Source organism: Bacillus rossius, chromosome 3 (genome assembly GCF_032445375.1).
Source record: "Bacillus rossius redtenbacheri isolate Brsri chromosome 3, Brsri_v3, whole genome shotgun sequence".
Classification (NCBI taxonomy): domain Eukaryota; kingdom Metazoa; phylum Arthropoda; class Insecta; order Phasmatodea; family Bacillidae; genus Bacillus; species Bacillus rossius.
The window spans coordinates 94,767,418-94,787,395 of NC_086332.1; the positions used below are offsets into that span (position 1 = coordinate 94,767,418).

Here is a 19,978-nt window from a genome sequence, read left to right on the forward strand (position 1 = left end):
GGTTTACATGACTGCGAGGATACAGGACTACAAGTTTGCATGAGTTCTTGACTACGAAGCTACTCGTCTACAAGGCTCCAATTGACACATCTGTCTTCGATGGAATTTTCTCTTTTGCTACATCTACGTCATCAGCATTATGTTATAAGATTACAAAGCTACTTGCTTACGTAGCTTCAAGTCTACGAGGCTCCAATACATCATGACTAAGAGACTACGAGCCATGAGGTTACGAGACTATGCGATTGCAAGTCTTCAAGGTTACGTCATCGCGAGGCTATAGGACTACGAAGCTTCCAGAACGCATGGTTACGAGAATGCATGACTAATTGGCCGCATGGCTACGAAACTTTATGTCTCTAACTGACTACAATAGCACTATTCAGTGGTGAGAGTTAATTTATTTCATGCAAAGGTACTTGCTGCAAGCAGTTCCGCTTTTCAACATCAGATGACGTCACGTTTTGCTTGCAGGTAAAATAATATTTATTTATTTTATGCGGGATGCGGGTTGTTCACTATCGATCGCATAAGAAGAATGGCATCGATAGTCTTCAAGGAGAAGGAAGTTCGTCCTTCCTGCTAGTGCTTCTCAGATTTCTCACGGTCTGCCATATTGGATTGCGACGTCACGGCTGCCATCTTAGATGGGTGTGACTTTGACCTTTGACCGAAACCGCAGGAATGATCGCAAGCACTCGGATTAATCATCAAAATATTGATAAGAATAATCAGGAGCACACGGAGAAAACCATCATAATATTGGCAAGAATAATCAGGAGCACACAGAGAAAAACGACACACGTTTTCTTTGATATCATAAAATTACAGAAAAAAAAATTTAAAAATAAAAATAAATTAATAAAAAGTTTAAAATAAAAACAAAAAATACATAAACAGATTCTGCTAGCTTGTAAACTTATCATTGTTGAGCAAAGATAGAGTTCTAGTACAAGCCAGAATTTTATGTATTTTTTGTTTTTATTTTAAATTTTTTATTAATTTATTTTTATTTTTAAATATTTTTTTCTGTAATTTTATGATATCAAAGAAAACGTGTGTCGTTTTTCTCTGTGTGCTCCTGATTATTCTTGCCAATATTATGATGGTTTTCTCCGTGTGCTCCTGATTATTCTTATCAATATTTTGATGATTAATCCGAGTGCTTGCGATCATTCCTGCGGTTTCGGTCAAAGGTCAAAGTCACACCCATCTAAGATGGCAGCCGTGACGTCGCAATCCAATATGGCGGACCGTGAGAAATCTGAGAAGCACTAGCAGGAAGGACGAACTTCCTTCTCCTTGAAGACTATCGATGCCATTCTTCTTATGCGATCGATAGTGAACAACCCGCATCCCGCATAAAATAAATAAATATTATTTTACCTGCAAGCAAAACGTGACGTCATCTGATGTTGAAAAGCGGAACTGCTTGCAGCAAGTACCTTTGCATGAAATAAATTAACTCTCACCACTGAATAGTGCTATTGTAGTCAGTTAGAGACATAAAGTTTCGTAGCCATGCGGCCAATTAGTCATGCATTCTCGTAACCATGCGTTCTGGAAGCTTCGTAGTCCTATAGCCTCGCGATGACGTAACCTTGAAGACTTGCAATCGCATAGTCTCGTAACCTCATGGCTCGTAGTCTCTTAGTCATGATGTATTGGAGCCTCGTAGACTTGAAGCTACGTAAGCAAGTAGCTTTGTAATCTTATAACATAATGCTGATGACGTAGATGTAGCAAAAGAGAAAATTCCATCGAAGACAGATGTGTCAATTGGAGCCTTGTAGACGAGTAGCTTCGTAGTCAAGAACTCATGCAAACTTGTATTCCTGTATCCACGCAGTCACGTAAACTCGTTTTCTAGAGGCTTCGTAGCTCTGTAGCCTCGCAGTCTCGTAAACTTGAAGATTCGTAGTCACGTAGTCTCGTAACCTCATGGCTCGTAGTCGCGTAGCCAGGATGTCTTGGGACCTCGTAGAATTGTAGCCTCGCAGTCTCGTAACCATGCGTTTTGGAAGCTTCGTAGACCTATAGCCTCGCGATCACGTAACCTAGAAGACTCGCAATCGCATAGACTCGTAACCTCATGGCTCGTAGTCTCGTAGTCATGATGCATTGGAGGCTCGTAGACTTGAAGCTACGTAAGCAAGAGGCCTTGTAATCTTATAACATAATGCTGATGGAGCAGTTGGAGCAAAAGAGAAAATTCTGTCGAAGACAGATGCGGTAACTGGAGTCATGTAGACGAGTACCTTCGTAGTCAAGTACTCTTGCAGACTTGTAGTCCTGTATCCTCGCAGTCATGTAAACCTGTGTACTAGAAACTTCGTAGCTCTGTAGCCTCGCAAGCCATGTATAACTCGTAACCAGCTATATAATTTAAACTCGTAGCCATGTGGTCTCATAGTCTCTTAGACTCGAAGAATTCTAGCCTAATATATTTGGGGCCAAAAGACTTTTGGAACCAAAAGACTGTAGGTGTCAATGACTGATGGAGCCAATGAATATTGGAGTCAATGAATATTGGAGCCATTGAATATTGGAGCCAATGAATATTGGAGCCAATGAATATTGGAACCAATGAATATTGCAGTCAATGACAAATTAATGTGCTTCCTTTTCGTCGATGGTGCTGCCTTTTCGTTGTCGGTGCTTCCAAATGTGCTTCCTTTTCGTTGGCGGTGCTGCCTTTTCTTTGTCGGTGCTTCCAAATGTGCTTCCTTTTCGTGGGCGGTGCTGCCTTTTCTTTGCCGGTGCTTCCAAATGTGCTTCCTTTTCGTTGGCGGTGCGGCCTTTTCGTTGATGGTGCTTCCTTTTCGTTGTCGGTGCTTCCAAATGTGCTGTCTTTTCTTTTGGCGGTGCTGCCTTTTCGTTGTCGGTGCTTCCAAATGTGCTTCCTTTTCGTTGGCGGTGCTGCCTTTTCGTTGTCGGTGCTTCCAAATGTGCTTCCTTTTCGTTGGCGGTGCTGCCTTTTTTTTGTCGGTGCTTCCAAATGTGCTGCCTTTTCGTTGTCGGTGCTGCCTTTTCGTTGTCGGTGCTTCCAAATGTGCTGCCTTTTCGTTGTCGGTGCTGCCTTTTCGTTGTCGGTGCTTCCAAATGTGCTGCCTTTTCGTTGTCGCTGCTGCCTTTTCGTTGTCGGTGCTTCCAAATGTGCTGCCTTTTCGTTGTCGGTGCTGCCTTTTCGTTGTCGGTGCTTTCCAAATGTGCTGCCTTTTCGTTGTCGCTGCTGTCTTTTCGTTGTCGGTGCTTCCAAATGTGCTGCCTTTTCGTTGTCGGTGCTGCCTTTTCGTTGTCGGTGCTGCCTTTTCGTTGTCGGTGCTGCCTTTTCGTTGTCGGTGCTTCCAAATGTGCTGCCTTTTCGTTGATGGTCCTTCTATTTTTAATGTTGTTTTGACTCTGGTATTATAGTAAGTGGTTCTTGATTTGACTTGCGTATTATTCCATCCGGTGCATGTATATAAGCGAGTCCTAGACAGCAGGTCGCTCAGTTTGTTACTGTCGTCGACGGTGTAAGGATCACCTAGATTATTTCATCTGGTGAATAAGTCGCGTAATTACCTGTTCTTGAGAACTCGATGGCATATTTACCGACTTTAACGCCGAACTCGATGGACGTTGTATCATCGTCTACGGGAACCTTGACGACAGCGACGACAATGGTGGAGCAGATCCCGTTGGCAACGTCGATGTCAACACTGGAGGAGACTTCAACAGACGTGGTACCGCCAGCAGAAGATAGCTTAATGACTACTGAGCTGGATGTGCAGGAAACCACGACGATCGACGATACGACCTCAATGAAGACTTCAATGGATGCCGAATCGACAACAACTAACGAACATCGGTGCTGTTACTGCGACAAGATTTTCTCAAACAACAGCAATGCTCGGCGGCACGAGAGGAGCGAATGTGCCAAGAACCTATATCGTAAAATGTTTGTTTGTGAGAAATGTCATAAGCAGTTTGCCAGAAAAGATAATATGAAAACGCACATGAAGGCATGCAAAGGTCCTGCTGTGCGGCAGAAAGTAAAGGTTTCGGCGCAACAACGATGCATTGATGTTCATAAGAGAATGCCTGGAAATGGTGCAACTGCGGCAACGTCAGTATCTGGATCGGGTCTGAAAGGTTCGTGTTCATTACCACGGTATCCTTGCAGCTACTGTGATACGTCGTTCGCATTTTACCATGATGCACGAAGACATGAGCGGAGCAAATGCGCGAAGAATCCTTCTCGCATGAAGTTTCGATGTGATGAGTGCCTTAAATGGTTTACTCGAATTGACAGTTTGCGACATCATGCGAAAAAATGTAAAGGTGGAGTCTGTGCTCCTACTGCTGAACTACCTGCCGACATTTCGACTCCTCGCTTTAGATTGGAGACACGAAAGCGTACAACCAAAAAAACAGATGCCCAGCAACCGATTGTTATGACGTCTGAACATGGAACTAAACCTAAGACTGTGTTCGTAGCATTACAAGTGAACGATAATGGCTTCTACTTGGCGCAGTCTGCATTTCGTGGAACGTTGAAAGACTACTATTATCTAAATACGTTCGGTGAGTCGAAGGACATTTGTAATTTTCTTGACGATATCAGACAGAAGATAATCAATCAGCTTACTGATGATGTAGCAACAAACGGACCTTTGAAATATAACTTGTGGTTGGACTGTATATATGGAAAGCCATATCCGTTCGATGACGAAGTGAAGAAGTGTGCATTCAAGACATCTGCTGCAGTAATTTACAGTTCTAACGATGTGAAGCAAACTGTTAAAAACGGTATTCAGAAACTCTGTCAAGAAGAGGTGGACTATGTCTGTAAAGGTTCTGGCTGGACTCTGTCTAGTATAAACCGATTGGAGCTAAGAATTAGTCATTTCACACCGCTGCGGAACTAAATGATTATAAGATTGTTGGCTTTCGTAAGTGATCCTGTAGTAGAATAGAAATTATGTAATAAATATTATGTTTGTAAAAGAACTTGCGGTGTTTAATTCCTCGAACCTGTTACTATTATGTTAAATTGATGATATATTTAATTTTTTTGCATCATCCTAGATCGTACCAAGGATCTTAGTCGATCTAATTAATCAGTATATTGATCGGAAATTTATTTAATGATTTCTGAACTTTTTCCCGGATCTCTAGCATTAAAATTACACATTTCCAATATGGTGGTCTTGATGTCTGATAGGATGGTGGTAGTAGAGGATTTAAAGTCTCTTTAAGAATGTTGAACATGGTTTATTTAAATTATTTTTTTTACATAAGATTAAACATTATTGCAACGATCGGGTATCGAACCGAGGACGGGAATCGATCGAATCAATATGTAAATTAATGAGTGATTTATTTAATGAATTTTGGAACTTTTCCCGAATTTCTAGCTAAATAATTACGGATTTTCAAGATGGCGACCAAATGACAAGATGGCGGATGTCACAGTAATAAATGATTACTGCACTCTTGCGGATACGAATTAAACTAACATGTCATCGGCGCACTCTAGCCGACGATACAATGATGATGGCTTCCAGCATCGAAGACAAGATGGCGGCCATGACGTCATACTAGATGATGATAAAAAGTGGTGGGAGTCAGTATGCCTGCAGCCACCTCGGGGGAAGGATCGGTCGCCATTTTTATTTTTTTTGCACTCGTCGGGTTCGAACCGAGGACTCCGAGCTCCGTGTCGTAAATGTTTGTTTTTTAAATATTTTATTAAAAATTTTATTATTTAATTTGTTTTATGAATTTTAAATTTTTTTCATTAAAATCGGATAATAAATTTAAAGATGGTGGCCGTAACGGAAATTGCAACGATGACGTCATAATTCAAGATGGCGGCCATGGTATCCTTATTCCTAGAAATGGCTTAACTGAGGCTTGAGTTAAGGATGCTTAAGCCAGTTTTAGGAATTTTCAGCCGCTGGGATTTTTAAGGACTAAAAACGGGAATTTTTCCCTCGAAACGGGAAATTTTTCCCTCGAAATGAGAAATTTTTAATTTGTGGAATTTTTTGAGATTTTTTGGCGGAACTTTTTTCCACAGAAATGGAAATTTTGGCGATTTTTGAGGAATTTTGGGCAAATTTTGCCCAATTTTGGCGGATTTTGGCGATTTTTGAGGATCAAATTCAAGGTAAAGGTCAAAGGTCAAGGTCACAACCATCCAAGATGGCCGCCGTGACGTCACAATCCAAGATGGCGGACCGACAATCTTCAATCCACTACCTGATACCTGCGCTCGGTCCGTCATTTACATACTACTAATGTAACTAAATAAAATTGCATGTCTCATTAAGTAAAAAAAATTTCTTGCAGAGACTGATCTTTCAGAAATAACCAGAAGCACTCTGAGTACATCACCAGAAGTCTCGCCTGGAATAACCACGAGTACACGGAGAAAACCAACAAAAGCGTCGCCATGAATGATCAGAAGAACTTGGAGAAAAACAAACAAAATATTGGCAGGAATAATCAGGAGCACATGGAGTATCTCAATAAAATATTGAGATGAATAATAATCAATAGTCTACAATGTGTGTATCGGTTTTGAAGGACTATTAAAAAATATCAAATGAGGTTGATTTGGTGTCCCCATTTTTGATCAAGTTCTGAAGATCAAAAAACGAAGATAGGGGCCATCAGCCGCCATTGAAACTCCAGCCGTACGGGCTGTAGCGCCGTCAAAAGATAAAAGGTGTGTAAAATGTGCCAAACAGCGGTCTAAGAGTTTCGATTTCCCCTTCATAGATACTTTTGATTTAAAAAAAAATGGGCATATGTACTGATTACAATAAAATAAACCATATTTCTGTAAGTTGCTCCACTTTTTTAATACCCTTTCAAATCCCTTTCACACCTTTTGCCCCACCCCGTACGAATTGTATCTGATAATTTATTTTAAGGTAACAATTTCAAAGAAAGCGTATGTCTCTTGGAGTTTGTACGGACACGAATAAACGCACACGCCTTTTTTTTGGGTCTGCAGATTATGAGCGTTCTGTTGGTAAACGTTAGCCAATGTTGGAAACTTGTGAGGAATACTTCATCTTGTAAGGGAAATGAATACTGGCATTACAAGGCAGTCTGCGGTGCGAGAGAGTGTCTTCCGCCGCGAGGGGCGTGGTGTGTCACTGCAGGGATCTCGCTCCTTGCAGCGTGCAGGCCCCCGCCACGGACTTGTGCAGGCGAAGTTGTGTTTCAACGAGAGCCGGAGTAATGATAGTTGTACCGAGACGCGCTTCAGATTTACTTCTGTTGTAGAACTATGTTTATAAAAGAGTATAGCGGGTTGCCTACCCGACAGTCTCGGGTCGCGCGCGCTGGACATCTTCAGTTCGAAGCTAGACAGACAGAGAGAGAGAGAGAGAGAGAGAGAGAGAGAGAGAGAGAACACCCAGAAACCGAAGCTGTAAGGGCAGATCCGTGCAGAGGAAATAAATAGTGTGTTTATGTAACCAAACAGGCATGGACTAGTTTTTGAGTGTATCTCGTGACTACCCAGACTAAGGCAAATAAGTGCGAAAATCCAGGGATTCTAATTCTGCACACTACGGTCCTGACTTATTTTGCAACCTAAACCCCCTCCTCAAACACCGCCTTCTCATTCTTTCACTCCCTTTCATTCCAGAGTTTACTACAGTGGTGTCAGACATCCCCCCCCCCCCCCACCGCCACTCCATCCAAATAAGGGCCATTTTAATATGGGTGTTACAATCTATTATTTGTTAATTAGCTAAAATAAAATAAAATTAAAATCTGATATCAGGTGACTTGGCGGCCATGGAAATTACTCTTCAAAGAAAAAAAATATTAGATTTCGCTGCTATTAAGTTCCCAGAGTTTGTTATCTCTTATTCGGAAAGCTATTAGGCTAGCAGTGGTCGTTGCTAATTTGTTTGAAAATATTATTTTTCCCAAATGTGACCTAAGTTTTTATATTTATAGTGTCTTAAAAATTATAGCAGTGTACATCAAATTAACGTTTAGTTTCAAAAACTAATATAATTTAACTCAAGAGTAATTTTGCTTTTTTACCACGCTTTTATTAGCTTAACCTGTATGAATGAATGGACTATTTAATATATTTCCATTATTTTTACCCACTTTTCGATGTCCGAATATGTTGAAATTTTGCATACATATAAAGCAACCTCTGATAATACAATATTTTGATAACTTTAGACCTTAGAGTTAGGGGGAGTGGGAGATGTTTCAGAGGGTCAAAAAACCACTAGTTTCGAGTTATGGTAATAACCGTGCTTTTTGTGTATACATGAGGTTAGCGTTAGGGCATGGTAAGAATTTGCCCAGGGTCGACTGTGCCCCCAGGAGGAAGGGAGTTAAATACCCAAAATTTCCAAAAAAAAATAATAATAATGATTTTTTTTTGATTTGGAGTGCTTCCGAGATCAAAAAGGTCGGGTTAAAATGGAAAATGTGCCCGGGAAAAAGAGGGGAGGTGGGAGCGGTTTGGCTCTTACATTTTGAAAATTTAAAAAATATATTATTTTCGATTTAGAGTGTTGCCGAGATCGGATTATGGTGGAAAATATGACCGGACTTTGACTTTCTCCCCCTCATAGGGGGGAAGGTATAATGACCATAAATTTCGAAAATTTTAAAAATATATATTTTGTTTTAGATTTAGAGTGTTTCCGAGGGCAGTTTATGGTGTAAAATGTACCCGGTGTCGACTTTCAACCCCTCGGGGGGGGGGGGGGGGGTGATTAATGATACTAAATTTCGAAAATTTTAAAAATGTATTGTATTTTGATTTGTAGTGTGTTTGATCCAATATGTCGGGATATGGTGGAAAATTTGCCGGGGGAGATGTTAAAGCCCCAAATATATTTAAAGCTTCCGTAACTCGCCTTGGAACTGGCGAATATTAGCAAAACCCCATACTCAGTGTATGTGTATGTAATATAAAGCATATCCCTGCTGAGTTTCAAGTCTGTAGACATATACTTGAAAGACTTTTAAATGTTTTCATTTAACCTAGAACTCACAAATTTAGATCAGTATTCCTTTAAAATAGTTTTTCAAAACCATAACCGTTAGTTATTTAATTTCATAATAATTTTTAACTGGCAAGCTGAAACCATTGTAATCTTATTTTATATTAATTAATTATGTTTGCAGTTATATTTTGGGACTAAAAAGAATAAAATAAACCTATAATTAAAAAAATAATAAAAATAACGCTTTTATCCTTGAATGAACTAAAAATTCAAAATTAAATTTAAATTTAAGTTTCTTGTCAATCAGATAAATAATTCGCCACAACTCTGTATAGTAAAAGCGTGGTGTGCTTGATATAATTTGTCTTAAATTTTCTATTAGGTATAACAATATGGTTTGTGATAGATTTTGTATCACTAATTTTAGGATATAGTCATTAATACGAAAATTTTAGGATAGTCATTACATAAATGACTATATGAACTTAATGACAATAAAAACTTAAAATTAGTAATGGGGTGCTTGATATCACTATTTTTAGGATGTAGTTATTACGATAATTAGTATATGAAATTAATAACAGTAAGAACTTAAAAATAGTAATAGGGTGCTGGATATAATTTTGATTTATCTAAAATTTTCTATCACTAATTATAGGATATAGCCATTACGAAAAATTTAGGATATAGTCATTATGAAAATGAAATAGGATAGTCCCCCAAGCTTTCAGTTATACAAGGTTGTTATTAACAATGACCGACTGCTACCTAAAGTTTCTCCTGTGAAATAATAGTTGGTGTTTAGCAACGATTATTTTTCCTTTTAGAATTCCAACTTTAATAATTCTTTTAAAAAATTGTTGCGTGTACCAATGTACTCGCATTAGAAGTTATACTAACATAGCGTAATAAAAGAATCAATTTAGCATGCAGATAATTAAGGAACATAAAATAAGTGATATTATATAATATGGTTAAAGAATAAAATTAATCAAATAAAGAACTTAAAATTAATTCTAACATGTGTTACAAAATTAATCATTTAATTTAGTTAATTACTAAAGATAGATTTTAATTCATAGTGAAAATTAAAAAAACTGCTGAATATCTATCCTCATTTATTAATTATAACTATTAATTAACTAATAATATAATAACATCGATTGTATAATGTAAATAAATTATACATATGGGAACACTTGAAAATTTCTATCACAATTGGTACAGTAAATAAATGGCTATTTTAATATGGGCCAGTTGTCAGAATCATTCATTAAAGTATAAGATTTAAAAACACACATTTATATTTTTTTATGAAGTCCTTTTTTTCATCCTGTGAAAATTTCTTTGCATGGTGCGTGCGCGTCGTGAAAATGCACTGGCCTCGTGTATTTGCTAAGGCGCCCGAAGAAGCAGAGGGTGTGGACGGGTGGATTGGCGCGCAGGGAGACCTGGCGTGGGACCGGCCGCTGACGGAGCTGCTGCTGAGCGCCTTCTTCTACGGCTACCTGCTGGCGCAGCTGGCCGGCGGGCGGGTGAGCGACGCGCTGGGCGGCCGGCGGCCCTTCGTGCTGGGCAACGCCGCGCAGAGCCTGCTGGCCGCGCTGCTTCCCGCCGCCGCCGCTTGGGGCGCCGCCGCCGTGTTCGCCGTGCGCCTGCTGCAGGGCGTCGCCTGCGTGAGTCGTGCAGGCTGTACTTCTGCCACTTCGCAACAGCTTCAAGCTGAACTAACATGGATGTTCTTACAAATGATCAATATGTGCACATTTAGCTATACGGCGCACATCCAACCTAAAGCCCAAACCTTCCCACACCGCCAGTGATACTACTCATACTTTCAGGTTTAAAACGTTTCTCGTCATCATTGATAGACTCGTATCCGAATTAGATAAAGAGGAAGAAGGCGTACGACAATTTCAATGAAAAATGTTTAATTTCTGATCAAAATGAGCGAGTTGTCATCATCGACCCTTACGAAAAAAAAAACTCCGGAGTAATGTCAGCGAAAGTCTCGTCAATTCTGTGTCTCAACTCTGCCAAATCATTAGGTATCGGCGTAACGTGGACACGATCTTTTTATAAAAACTCCAAAGGAAAAAATATCGCATGGCGTTATGTCAGGTGAACGCGGAGGCCAGCGAAAAAAAAAAAGCTCCGTCGTCTCGACCATTAAACTACCAATCCAACGGTCAGGGTATTCAACGTTCGACCACTCTCGTACAATGAAATTCCAATTGGGAGGGGATCCATCCTGTTGCCAAATGAAGTTTACAGGTTCACTCTCTACTGATTGGGGAAAGAGCCATTATTTCGCGCTGCAAGCGAGAAAACAACAAAGCAGTACTCGCGCATGTACTTATCTAAAACTGGGTGAGTTACTCTTTAACATTGACCTTGAAACAACACTCTAAAACGCTTTTAGTTTACAATATTAAAATTTATAACTGGAACATTTTTCATAAACATGCTGTATTTCATTTACAACTCTTCAAATCTCAATTTCAAAAAATCTAAATTTTAAATGTGACCTTAGCCATAACTGTAAAAGTGATGTGCACTATAGCTAAGGGCTCCGCCTACACAGGCACACATACGGTGTGCAGAGCTTCAGGAAAAACAACGCGATTTGGAAACTGCTCAAGATATCCAAGTGACGTCTGACGACGAAAAGCATTCAAGAGTTCGCTTAATGCTGAAAAGCAGTTTTATTTCCGGATTAAGTTTTTAAATTGTATTTTTACAAGAGTTAAAATGGCTAAAAGGCGTGTTTTCAGAGTAACTTTTAGGCATAAAACAATCGGTACAAATTCTTGAAAGCAATTAAGAGACTTGCATTTACCTTTAACTTCAGTTCTCCGCCATATCATGTTAAGGTCTCCGTTCAAACTTCATAGTTATCGTATGCACGACGAGAAGAGTGCACGCCAGTTCGAAGTCTTGCGCTTAGAGGCGACACTGCGTTATAAGCACCAGCGAGCGTCGCGCTTATCACCCGGCTTCACTAACACACATATACCCCTGGCGAGGCGGACTCCTTAACTAATAAGGCTCCCTAGTGCCTCCTAGACCCACCCCGTGGATCATTGCTCCGGCCCTGGCACTTCGCACACATACAGCAACAACACAAGCCCCATCGCTCGGCCTACGAGCGCTAGTACATCTCCAAGTGTAGGCTCCGGGATGGCGTATGTAAACGACTTCTCACTGAATATTTAACACATTACTGCAATTTTTTTTTTAGATTGATTATAAATTTTTGGAAACATTATTTCTTAAATGGGGCTTGAAGGTAATAAGGGGTTATAAAATAAGGTCTCGACATTAACTTCAGTCTCGACCCCGTTCGCTTTCCGCAACGGTGGCCAGCCTCGTTCCGAAGCGCTGTCCCAGTATTTGCGCTGACGCCGCAACGAGGCCGGCCCCCATGTTGCTGCAGGTGTGTCGTAACAATTTCATAAAGCTTTTTTTTTGTATACTATATGCTATATGTGTTACAAGAGAATCGTTCGAATATTTTCGTATATCACATGCCACAACAATATTTTGAACGTTCTCTATTCAAAGCAGCCATTTTTTCTATAAGAACTATTAAATTCTTGCTACCCTCCGATTTAAATTTTTTCATATTATTTTTCTATAACATACTACATTTATATATAGTAACGAGGGAAAAAAACACGTTACACTGAAACTCTACACAACATTTGGTGGTCAGAATGCAGGTGGATATGATTTAATGGATTGTATAACTGCTGGAAACACAACACACATAATTTCTATCTATTAATTATTTCAAAGTATTTAAATTATGTGTAGTGTGAAGTGCCATGCAGAATTAATTCCATGTGTACCTACATGCTATGTTCCGCTGGCAGGGGTTCTTCCTGCCTGCTATGTTCTCGCTGTTCCGTGTATGGATGCTGCCCGAAGAAAGGACATCGCTACTGGCCTTCGCCTACGTCGGCGTGCCGCTGTCCTTCATCCTCACATACCCACTCTCAGGCATCCTCTGCCACTTCATGAGCTGGCCGTTCATCTTCTACGTGACAGGTGAGTCGCCGTTCGTCGTGCTGCACTCTGCTTCTTCTTCGCATCGGCCTCCTCTGCCACTTCATGAGCTGGCCGTTCATCTTCTACGTGACAGGTGAGTCGCCGTTCGTCGTGCTGCACTCTGCTTCTTCTTCGCATCGGCCTCCTCTGCCACTTCATGAGCTGGCCGTTCATCTTCTACGTGACAGGTGAGTCGCCGTTCGTCGTGCTGCACTCTGCTTCTTCTTCGCATCGGCCTCCTCTGCCACTTCATGAGCTGGCCGTTCATCTTCTACGTGACAGGTGAGTCGCCGTTCGTCGTGCTGCACTCTGCTTCTTCTTCGCATCGGCCTCCTCTGCCACTTCATGAGCTGGCCGTTCATCTTCTACGTGACAGGTGAGTTCGCCGTTCATCGTGCTGCACTCTGCTTCTTCTTCGCATCGGCCTCCTCTGCCACTTCATGAGCTGGCCGTTCATCTTCTACGTGACAGGTGAGTCGCCGTTCGTCGTGCTGCACTCTGCTTCTTCTTCGCATCGGCCTCCTCTGCCACTTCATGAGCTGGCCGTTCATCTTCTACGTGACAGGTGAGTCGCCGTTCGTCGTGCTGCACTCTGCTTCTTCTTCGCATCGGCCTCCTCTGCCACTTCATGAGCTGGCCGTTCATCTTCTACGTGACAGGTGAGTCGCCGTTCGTCGTGCTGCACTCTGCTTCTTCTTCGCATCGGCCTCCTCTGCCACTTCATGAGCTGGCCGTTCATCTTCTACGTGACAGGTGAGTCGCCGTTCGTCGTGCTGCACTCTGCTTCTTCTTCGCATCGGCCTCCTCTGCCACTTCATGAGCTGGCCGTTCATCTTCTACGTGACAGGTGAGTTCGCCGTTCGTCGTGCTGCACTCTGCTTCTTCTTTGCATCGGCCTCCTCGGCCACTTCACGGCCTGGCCTGCTCGAACATTCACAATGCGATATGTTAAAATATACTGCCGATTAGTGGAATTAAGCTTAAAAACTGTTAACATTTCCGAGTCATCCGTGGATTTGGAGCATTTTTCCAGTTATTTATTTTTGCAGTAATTTTCTTCAAGTTTATCCTAATGTATGGCAAAGTTTATTTTAAGTAAAAGTAGTAACTATAGTACGGGACTTGGTTTCTTAATTTTATTAAAATAATCCATCCATCTTGTATGCGCTTTAGTAGAAAACCAATTGTTTTGAAATAACCTAATCGTAAGACAGAGTTTAAATGTTCCTTATTCATAAAATTAACGTAAATCTAGTTATTATTAGTTTACAAATAACTTGTCAAGCACCAAAATTTGCAAATATATCGGTGATTAAATATTCACAGGTATTCTACTTAATAAAATTCTTAGCACTGACTAACAAGACAACGCACATCCTAAATTGGTGGACCCAGAGATATGAAATTCGGAAGAACTATTTCTTAATAATCCTCGGGGTGAACTAAGGAGAGGATTTTTTTAGTTTAATTTCTTAAGGTGTGAAAGAGGTGGTAAAGTTTTTATGAAGAAACTTTTTTTCAGTTAAGTATATGAAATGTTGTAAATATACTCTTCAATTGATGTCAAAATAACACGTCTTTCAATTTTTTTGAAAATAAATCTGCTAAGGGTAGGTTTCGAAAGTGTTAATGATGAAAATTTCCCTCTTTTTTTCAAGTAAATGTCCTACAGACTTAAAACTCGGCAATGGTGTTTCTTATGTTACATAGCCATCAACTGAGGATGAGGTTTTCCGAAAATCTGCTCCTTAAGAGTGGTTTATCCAGTACAACGCCAGGTAATTCAGCTAATTTTTGAATGAAACTTAAGTATTAATCACTGATCCCAAGATGGACACCCTAAAAATCCGTGTTCGAGATATTATATTCTTATTATTTTAATAGTTTTTTGCTACAGGTATGATGTAAAAGTAAAAAGTTAGTTTAAAAATAATTGAATACTCGCAACATCAAAAAATTTAGCTGGATTTTTTTTACACTTTAAAACTAAAATGATAGATCAGATAGGTTATTTCAGTTATATAAATAATACCAACAATAATTGTTAAAGTTATAAAATTCTAGCAAAAGTGTTTATTTGGGGGGATGGTGGCTTCTTTCTTGTTGTCTAATAAAAAAATTAAAAATACGTATTTTAAAATTTAATAACTTGAAATTGCAGAAGCTGAGTCAAATTACTAGTATGTGAGTGTGTGACATTTTAAAATGGTGGATGTGTTAGCACCATGGAGTTAGGGATTGTCAAAAGACATCATGCTATGACGTATTTTACCTAGTCATTACCATATTTTCACGCCCATAACAATGCGGAAATGGTGCTTGACCACGTTGATGATGGTTTAAGAGTATGGATTAAAATATTTATATCGGCAAACACTGTCAAATCGATGAATTACAGTCATTTAAGACTGTTTCCACAATACGAACGCTACCCTTCTAACCAATATGGCACAAGCTGATGCGTCTCCCGGTTAGCGTGCAGTCTGGTTAGCAGGGTGTCTCCTGCTGCAGGACTGTTCGGCGTGGTGTGCTCGCTGCTGACCTACTTCCTGGTGTTCGACTCGCCCGAGAGCCACCCGCGGATATCCCAGGAGGAGCTGGCTGCCCTGCGTGAAGCCGTGCCTCCCCAGCTCACGAAACAGGTGCGTGTGCTTCGGCCGCCTTCGGTCGTCTTCGGCCGCCTTCGGTCGGAGCGGAGGCCTTGTCGCGCGCTCTCGCCGAGCGCATCTTCGCCTGCGGCTGACGCACACAGCTTCTGAAGTCTTAAATTCGTTCCGTAATGGCACGGACACGGAGAACAGAGTTGCTACAATGGCCCGCAGATGGAGACGGACCCGCACGGATTACATCGGCAGTGCATAGCTCCTCTGTTTACGTTGCTCCGTTCGACCAACAGAAGTCGAGTACATGGCAGCGATTGTAGCCATATTTGTTTAAGTTCTAAATACGTTAAAAATTGTATCAAGTACATTAATATCTAGTGTTCTATTATTAGTCACATTTTTTTTATATATTAAAACTCTACCCATGCTATGACCTAGAAGCATATTTTTTTTTAGTAAAATTAATACTTCGAAACCTTCAAATGGAATCTTATTGGTTATCATTTGTGCATTATAGAAGCAACAGACGCAATACTGGAGTGTTCCGTGAGATCCGTCTCCGTTTACGTGACCCGTCTCCCTTTCCGTGCCATTGTAGAACGGGCCTTAGGCCGAGATTAACAACTACGCAAGGAAACGAAAGGACGCATTTACGCAAAAGGCAACCAATGCAAAAAATATATATTACGGTCATTCGCAAAGCACGGAATTCACAAGACGTTGTCAACCCTTATGAAACGGAATAATTTTTTAATTCATGTTTAAAGTGAAACACACGAAATGTTCAATAATATACAGGGACTGGAAGTAACGCGCTACTAGTAACGACGTTATTTGTAACAGTTAATTTTTATGGTAACGATCGTGGTAACGCAATATATCAAGTTTTCAATAACTGTAACTGTAACTGAATTACATTTTTCCACCTTAAAGTAACGATAATTGTCGTTACTTCTTACGTTACATCTTTTAAATGTATTTCTTATTGAACGAACAATGATTTGTTGATTTTTTCAATCCCAGAACGAAAATCCCGACAAGCGTATTATTTGCGATGGTATTTCTTGTACTTGTAAAAATGCTGTTGGCTGGCCTGCGCTCGTATTCTGATTGTCATTTATTTAATATTTGCAACATGCGGGTTTACTGCTGTGCTGTTTGATAAATTAACCTACCTGTGCATATGCGCGAAGGCAATGACAGAATCTAATGAAGCGAGAACCCGAGAAAGCAGTCCAGAACTTTCGTTGCCGTGGCCTTCATATTCTAATTTTTTCGAAGTTCGGTCGAGTGATCAAAATAACCTTATTTTGAAGTGCTCAGGCAATTGACATCCTACAAAGTGAAAATGGAATGTATATGTGATACTTCCCACACTTCAGGGAATCAAGAAGAGAACAGAAAAATATCGGTTTAAATCTTTGACAGTTTGTGAGCCACTTGTTAAGTCAATAATAGGTAGTGTTCAGAAAAGGTTTGTACAAATGTCTAGTTCAGCTCTTCAATTTTTCATTATTATTGCATATTTGCTGGAATTTAAAACAAATATTAGTTTTTTTTTTTTTTTTTTTTAGATTTCAGAACAATTTCTCCAGTAAAGAGCTTATTGCAGCAGCTTGCCTTCACCCCAGATTCTAACTTGACTGGCTAGAGAAGGACAAAAGGATGAAGCCAAGCATAATTTGGCCAGTTTTCTTTTTACAGAGGACTGCATTGGAATGTCCAGAAGGTCAGAGACACAGTGATGAGGAAGAAGAGGATTTCTTTGGCTTAAATAAGAGGAGCTCAGTGGAAGATTCTGTGGAACAAGAGCTACAAAGGTTTTTGGGGTGTTGGAATAAGGACATTTCTTCAATCGATGACTATCCTCAAATCAAAATCTTTTCATTAAGTTGAACACAGCAATGCCAACAAGTGCTGCAGCTGAAAGGTTATTCAGCTGTGCAAGTTTAGTTTTTCGCCTAAATAGAGGCAATTTAAGCGAATCAAATTTTGAGAAGCAACTGCAACTCAAGATCAATAAGCAGTGTTTAAAAAAGTGGTGATTTGATATCAGTGTTATTATTTTGTAGAGTGAACTAATTACTCAATGTAATTAAAAACCTAATTTAAAAATTTTCAGTTTAAATAAACATATATCTTTACTAAACACAATATGTTTTATTAGCTTTTAATTATAACATTATTACGTATCACATTTTTAGTTTTTCAAAAAGTAACTGTTAAAGTAACTTACAGTTACTTTTCTCAGAACTGTAACTGTAACTGGTTTATTTTCAGTAGTGTAACTTGTAGTTGTAACAGGGTTACATTTCCAATGGAGTATTTGTAACTGTAACTGAGTTACTTTTTAAAAGTAACTTTCCGGTCCCTGATAATATATGATTTGAAAGTGTTATTTTCATTCACTCCGGGAAAGTTTAACAAGTCCGTCCGTCACCTGTATGTCCCCCATCCGTCTGTCAACAAGCCGAGCTATTCACAATGATTCACACGTCCATCAAATACGTCATCATATTGATGCTGTCACCAGACTATAAAGCTTAAATAGAGGTGAAAAATTTATCTGGTATATGTAAATTAGATTACGATCATGAATGTTGAACTGTTATATTTTTTCGCTCTGATATTTATTAATATATTTCCAGTTTTACGATACCTAATTAATAATCCACTATGTCTCGAGTTATTTTTGTATCAAACTTAAAAAATAAAACATTTAATGAAAGCAACTAATCAAACAAATTTCAAAAACGTTTAGTTGCCGACCAAACCTTGCTAACATTTTGGAGGTTATAATTTAACGCGTCCGCCCATCTGAAGCTAAAGCATGGGAATATTTTGACGGACGGATGGATTTTTTAGGACTTGTTGATTTCCTTGATAAACGGACCTAGGGGTAAATAGACGGACGCAACGGATCATCCTGATTCCAGCTTAATTAAAACATCGGTATCTTTAAGTTTTTTTGGAACACACTACTTTAAATATGGAATGTTGAAATGAACCCGAAACGCAAGAAGCTGATAGTTGGGCGATGGTTTGCGTTGCGTTTTTTCGTCGTGTGTAGTTTGTAAATGAGTATTCGTTATTGAAAAAAAAGGGGAGGGGGGTGGTCTGTAAAGTCGTTTTACGGACGATAGTTTTACGTGATAACGTCATAAGAAAACATTGATTAAATTGCATACTTTTAAAGTTTCAAATATTATTTACAGTTTTTTGCAAATTTAATTTAAATAATTTGTTTAAATGTAATCACGAACAATTTGTTAAAAATCCCACCTTATCCTGTTTATATTATAGAAGATTTTCTCGCACGATGCTTGGCCGGTTCTTGCACGCTCGGCTCAGGCGGAACGTGACAATTTTTCGTGCGTGCAGCCGGCGTTCATCGATTTATAAGACGTCATCACGTCAAAAATAATTAACACCAAACGATTATCCCTCGTAGTTTCACATTTTGTACTAAATGCATAATTATCTTAAACGACGTTTCGGAAACGTTTAAGGCTCTGCTGCAACGGAGTGATCAGCACGAACGAGCTACAAGAATAAACATATTTTAGTGCTGTTTGCCCTGGTAACAATCAGTCACGGGCTGTTCCTCGCGGTAAGTAATCAAACTTCCAAATCATCGGAACGCACACACGTGTGCGATAAACGGTTGCCATCCACTATTATTATGATAAAGGGGCGGAATAATTATCAAATTATCGTTTATTGTGCAAAGAAATCCAAAGTGAAAAACACTAACTAAGAACTTTACTGTAATTTGTAATTTTTCGTTTTTATGCCTTAGTAAAATTTCTAAACCGGATTTTCCGAGGCTAAAAACGAGGGCATTTTTTAGTACCTCATTTTGGTCATTAAAGAAATAAACTCGTGAAAAAAAATTGGTTGTCTGTAAAGTCGGTTTACGGACGATAGTTTAACGTGACAACGTCATAACAAAACATTGATGAAAATATTGCATACTTTTATGAATAAAATTGAATAATTTTTATTGAATTATCACTATTTTGTATGGATACAAAGAAGAGGTGAAATGAAATCTACAATTTAATTGATAAAATTACTTTTATTTGCACTCATTAATTCAAATATGTTTATTTCTTTAACGAAAAGATTATTTTAACTTTAACTTTTATACATGTTGCTAGTTAACTTCTTCCAATCTGTGTTATTCTGTTAAGGATAGGACGATGATGGAAAAAGTAGAAAACGAATGGGAGTGTTTAAAGTTTAATGTGCCTCGAAAAAGTCAAATCGATGGTTGTTCCAATCGAGTGGAAGAGAGATAGATGCGGCGCAATCGTACAATGAGCGTAACGGGACACAGCGTAA

The 19,978-nt window shown here is 39.5% G+C and overlaps 1 protein-coding gene across 1 annotated transcript in view; it reads left to right on the forward strand.

The window, feature by feature from the left end:
- Positions 1-19,978, forward strand: part of LOC134531039 (sialin-like) — an 89,659-nt gene that overhangs the window by 42,920 nt on the left and 26,761 nt on the right. The window contains exons 4-6 of the mRNA XM_063366531.1: positions 10,427-10,657; positions 12,857-13,031; positions 15,543-15,673. Of these exons, the coding sequence (XP_063222601.1) occupies positions 10,427-10,657; positions 12,857-13,031; positions 15,543-15,673 (537 nt within the window). The remainder of the gene's footprint in view (positions 1-10,426; positions 10,658-12,856; positions 13,032-15,542; positions 15,674-19,978) is intronic.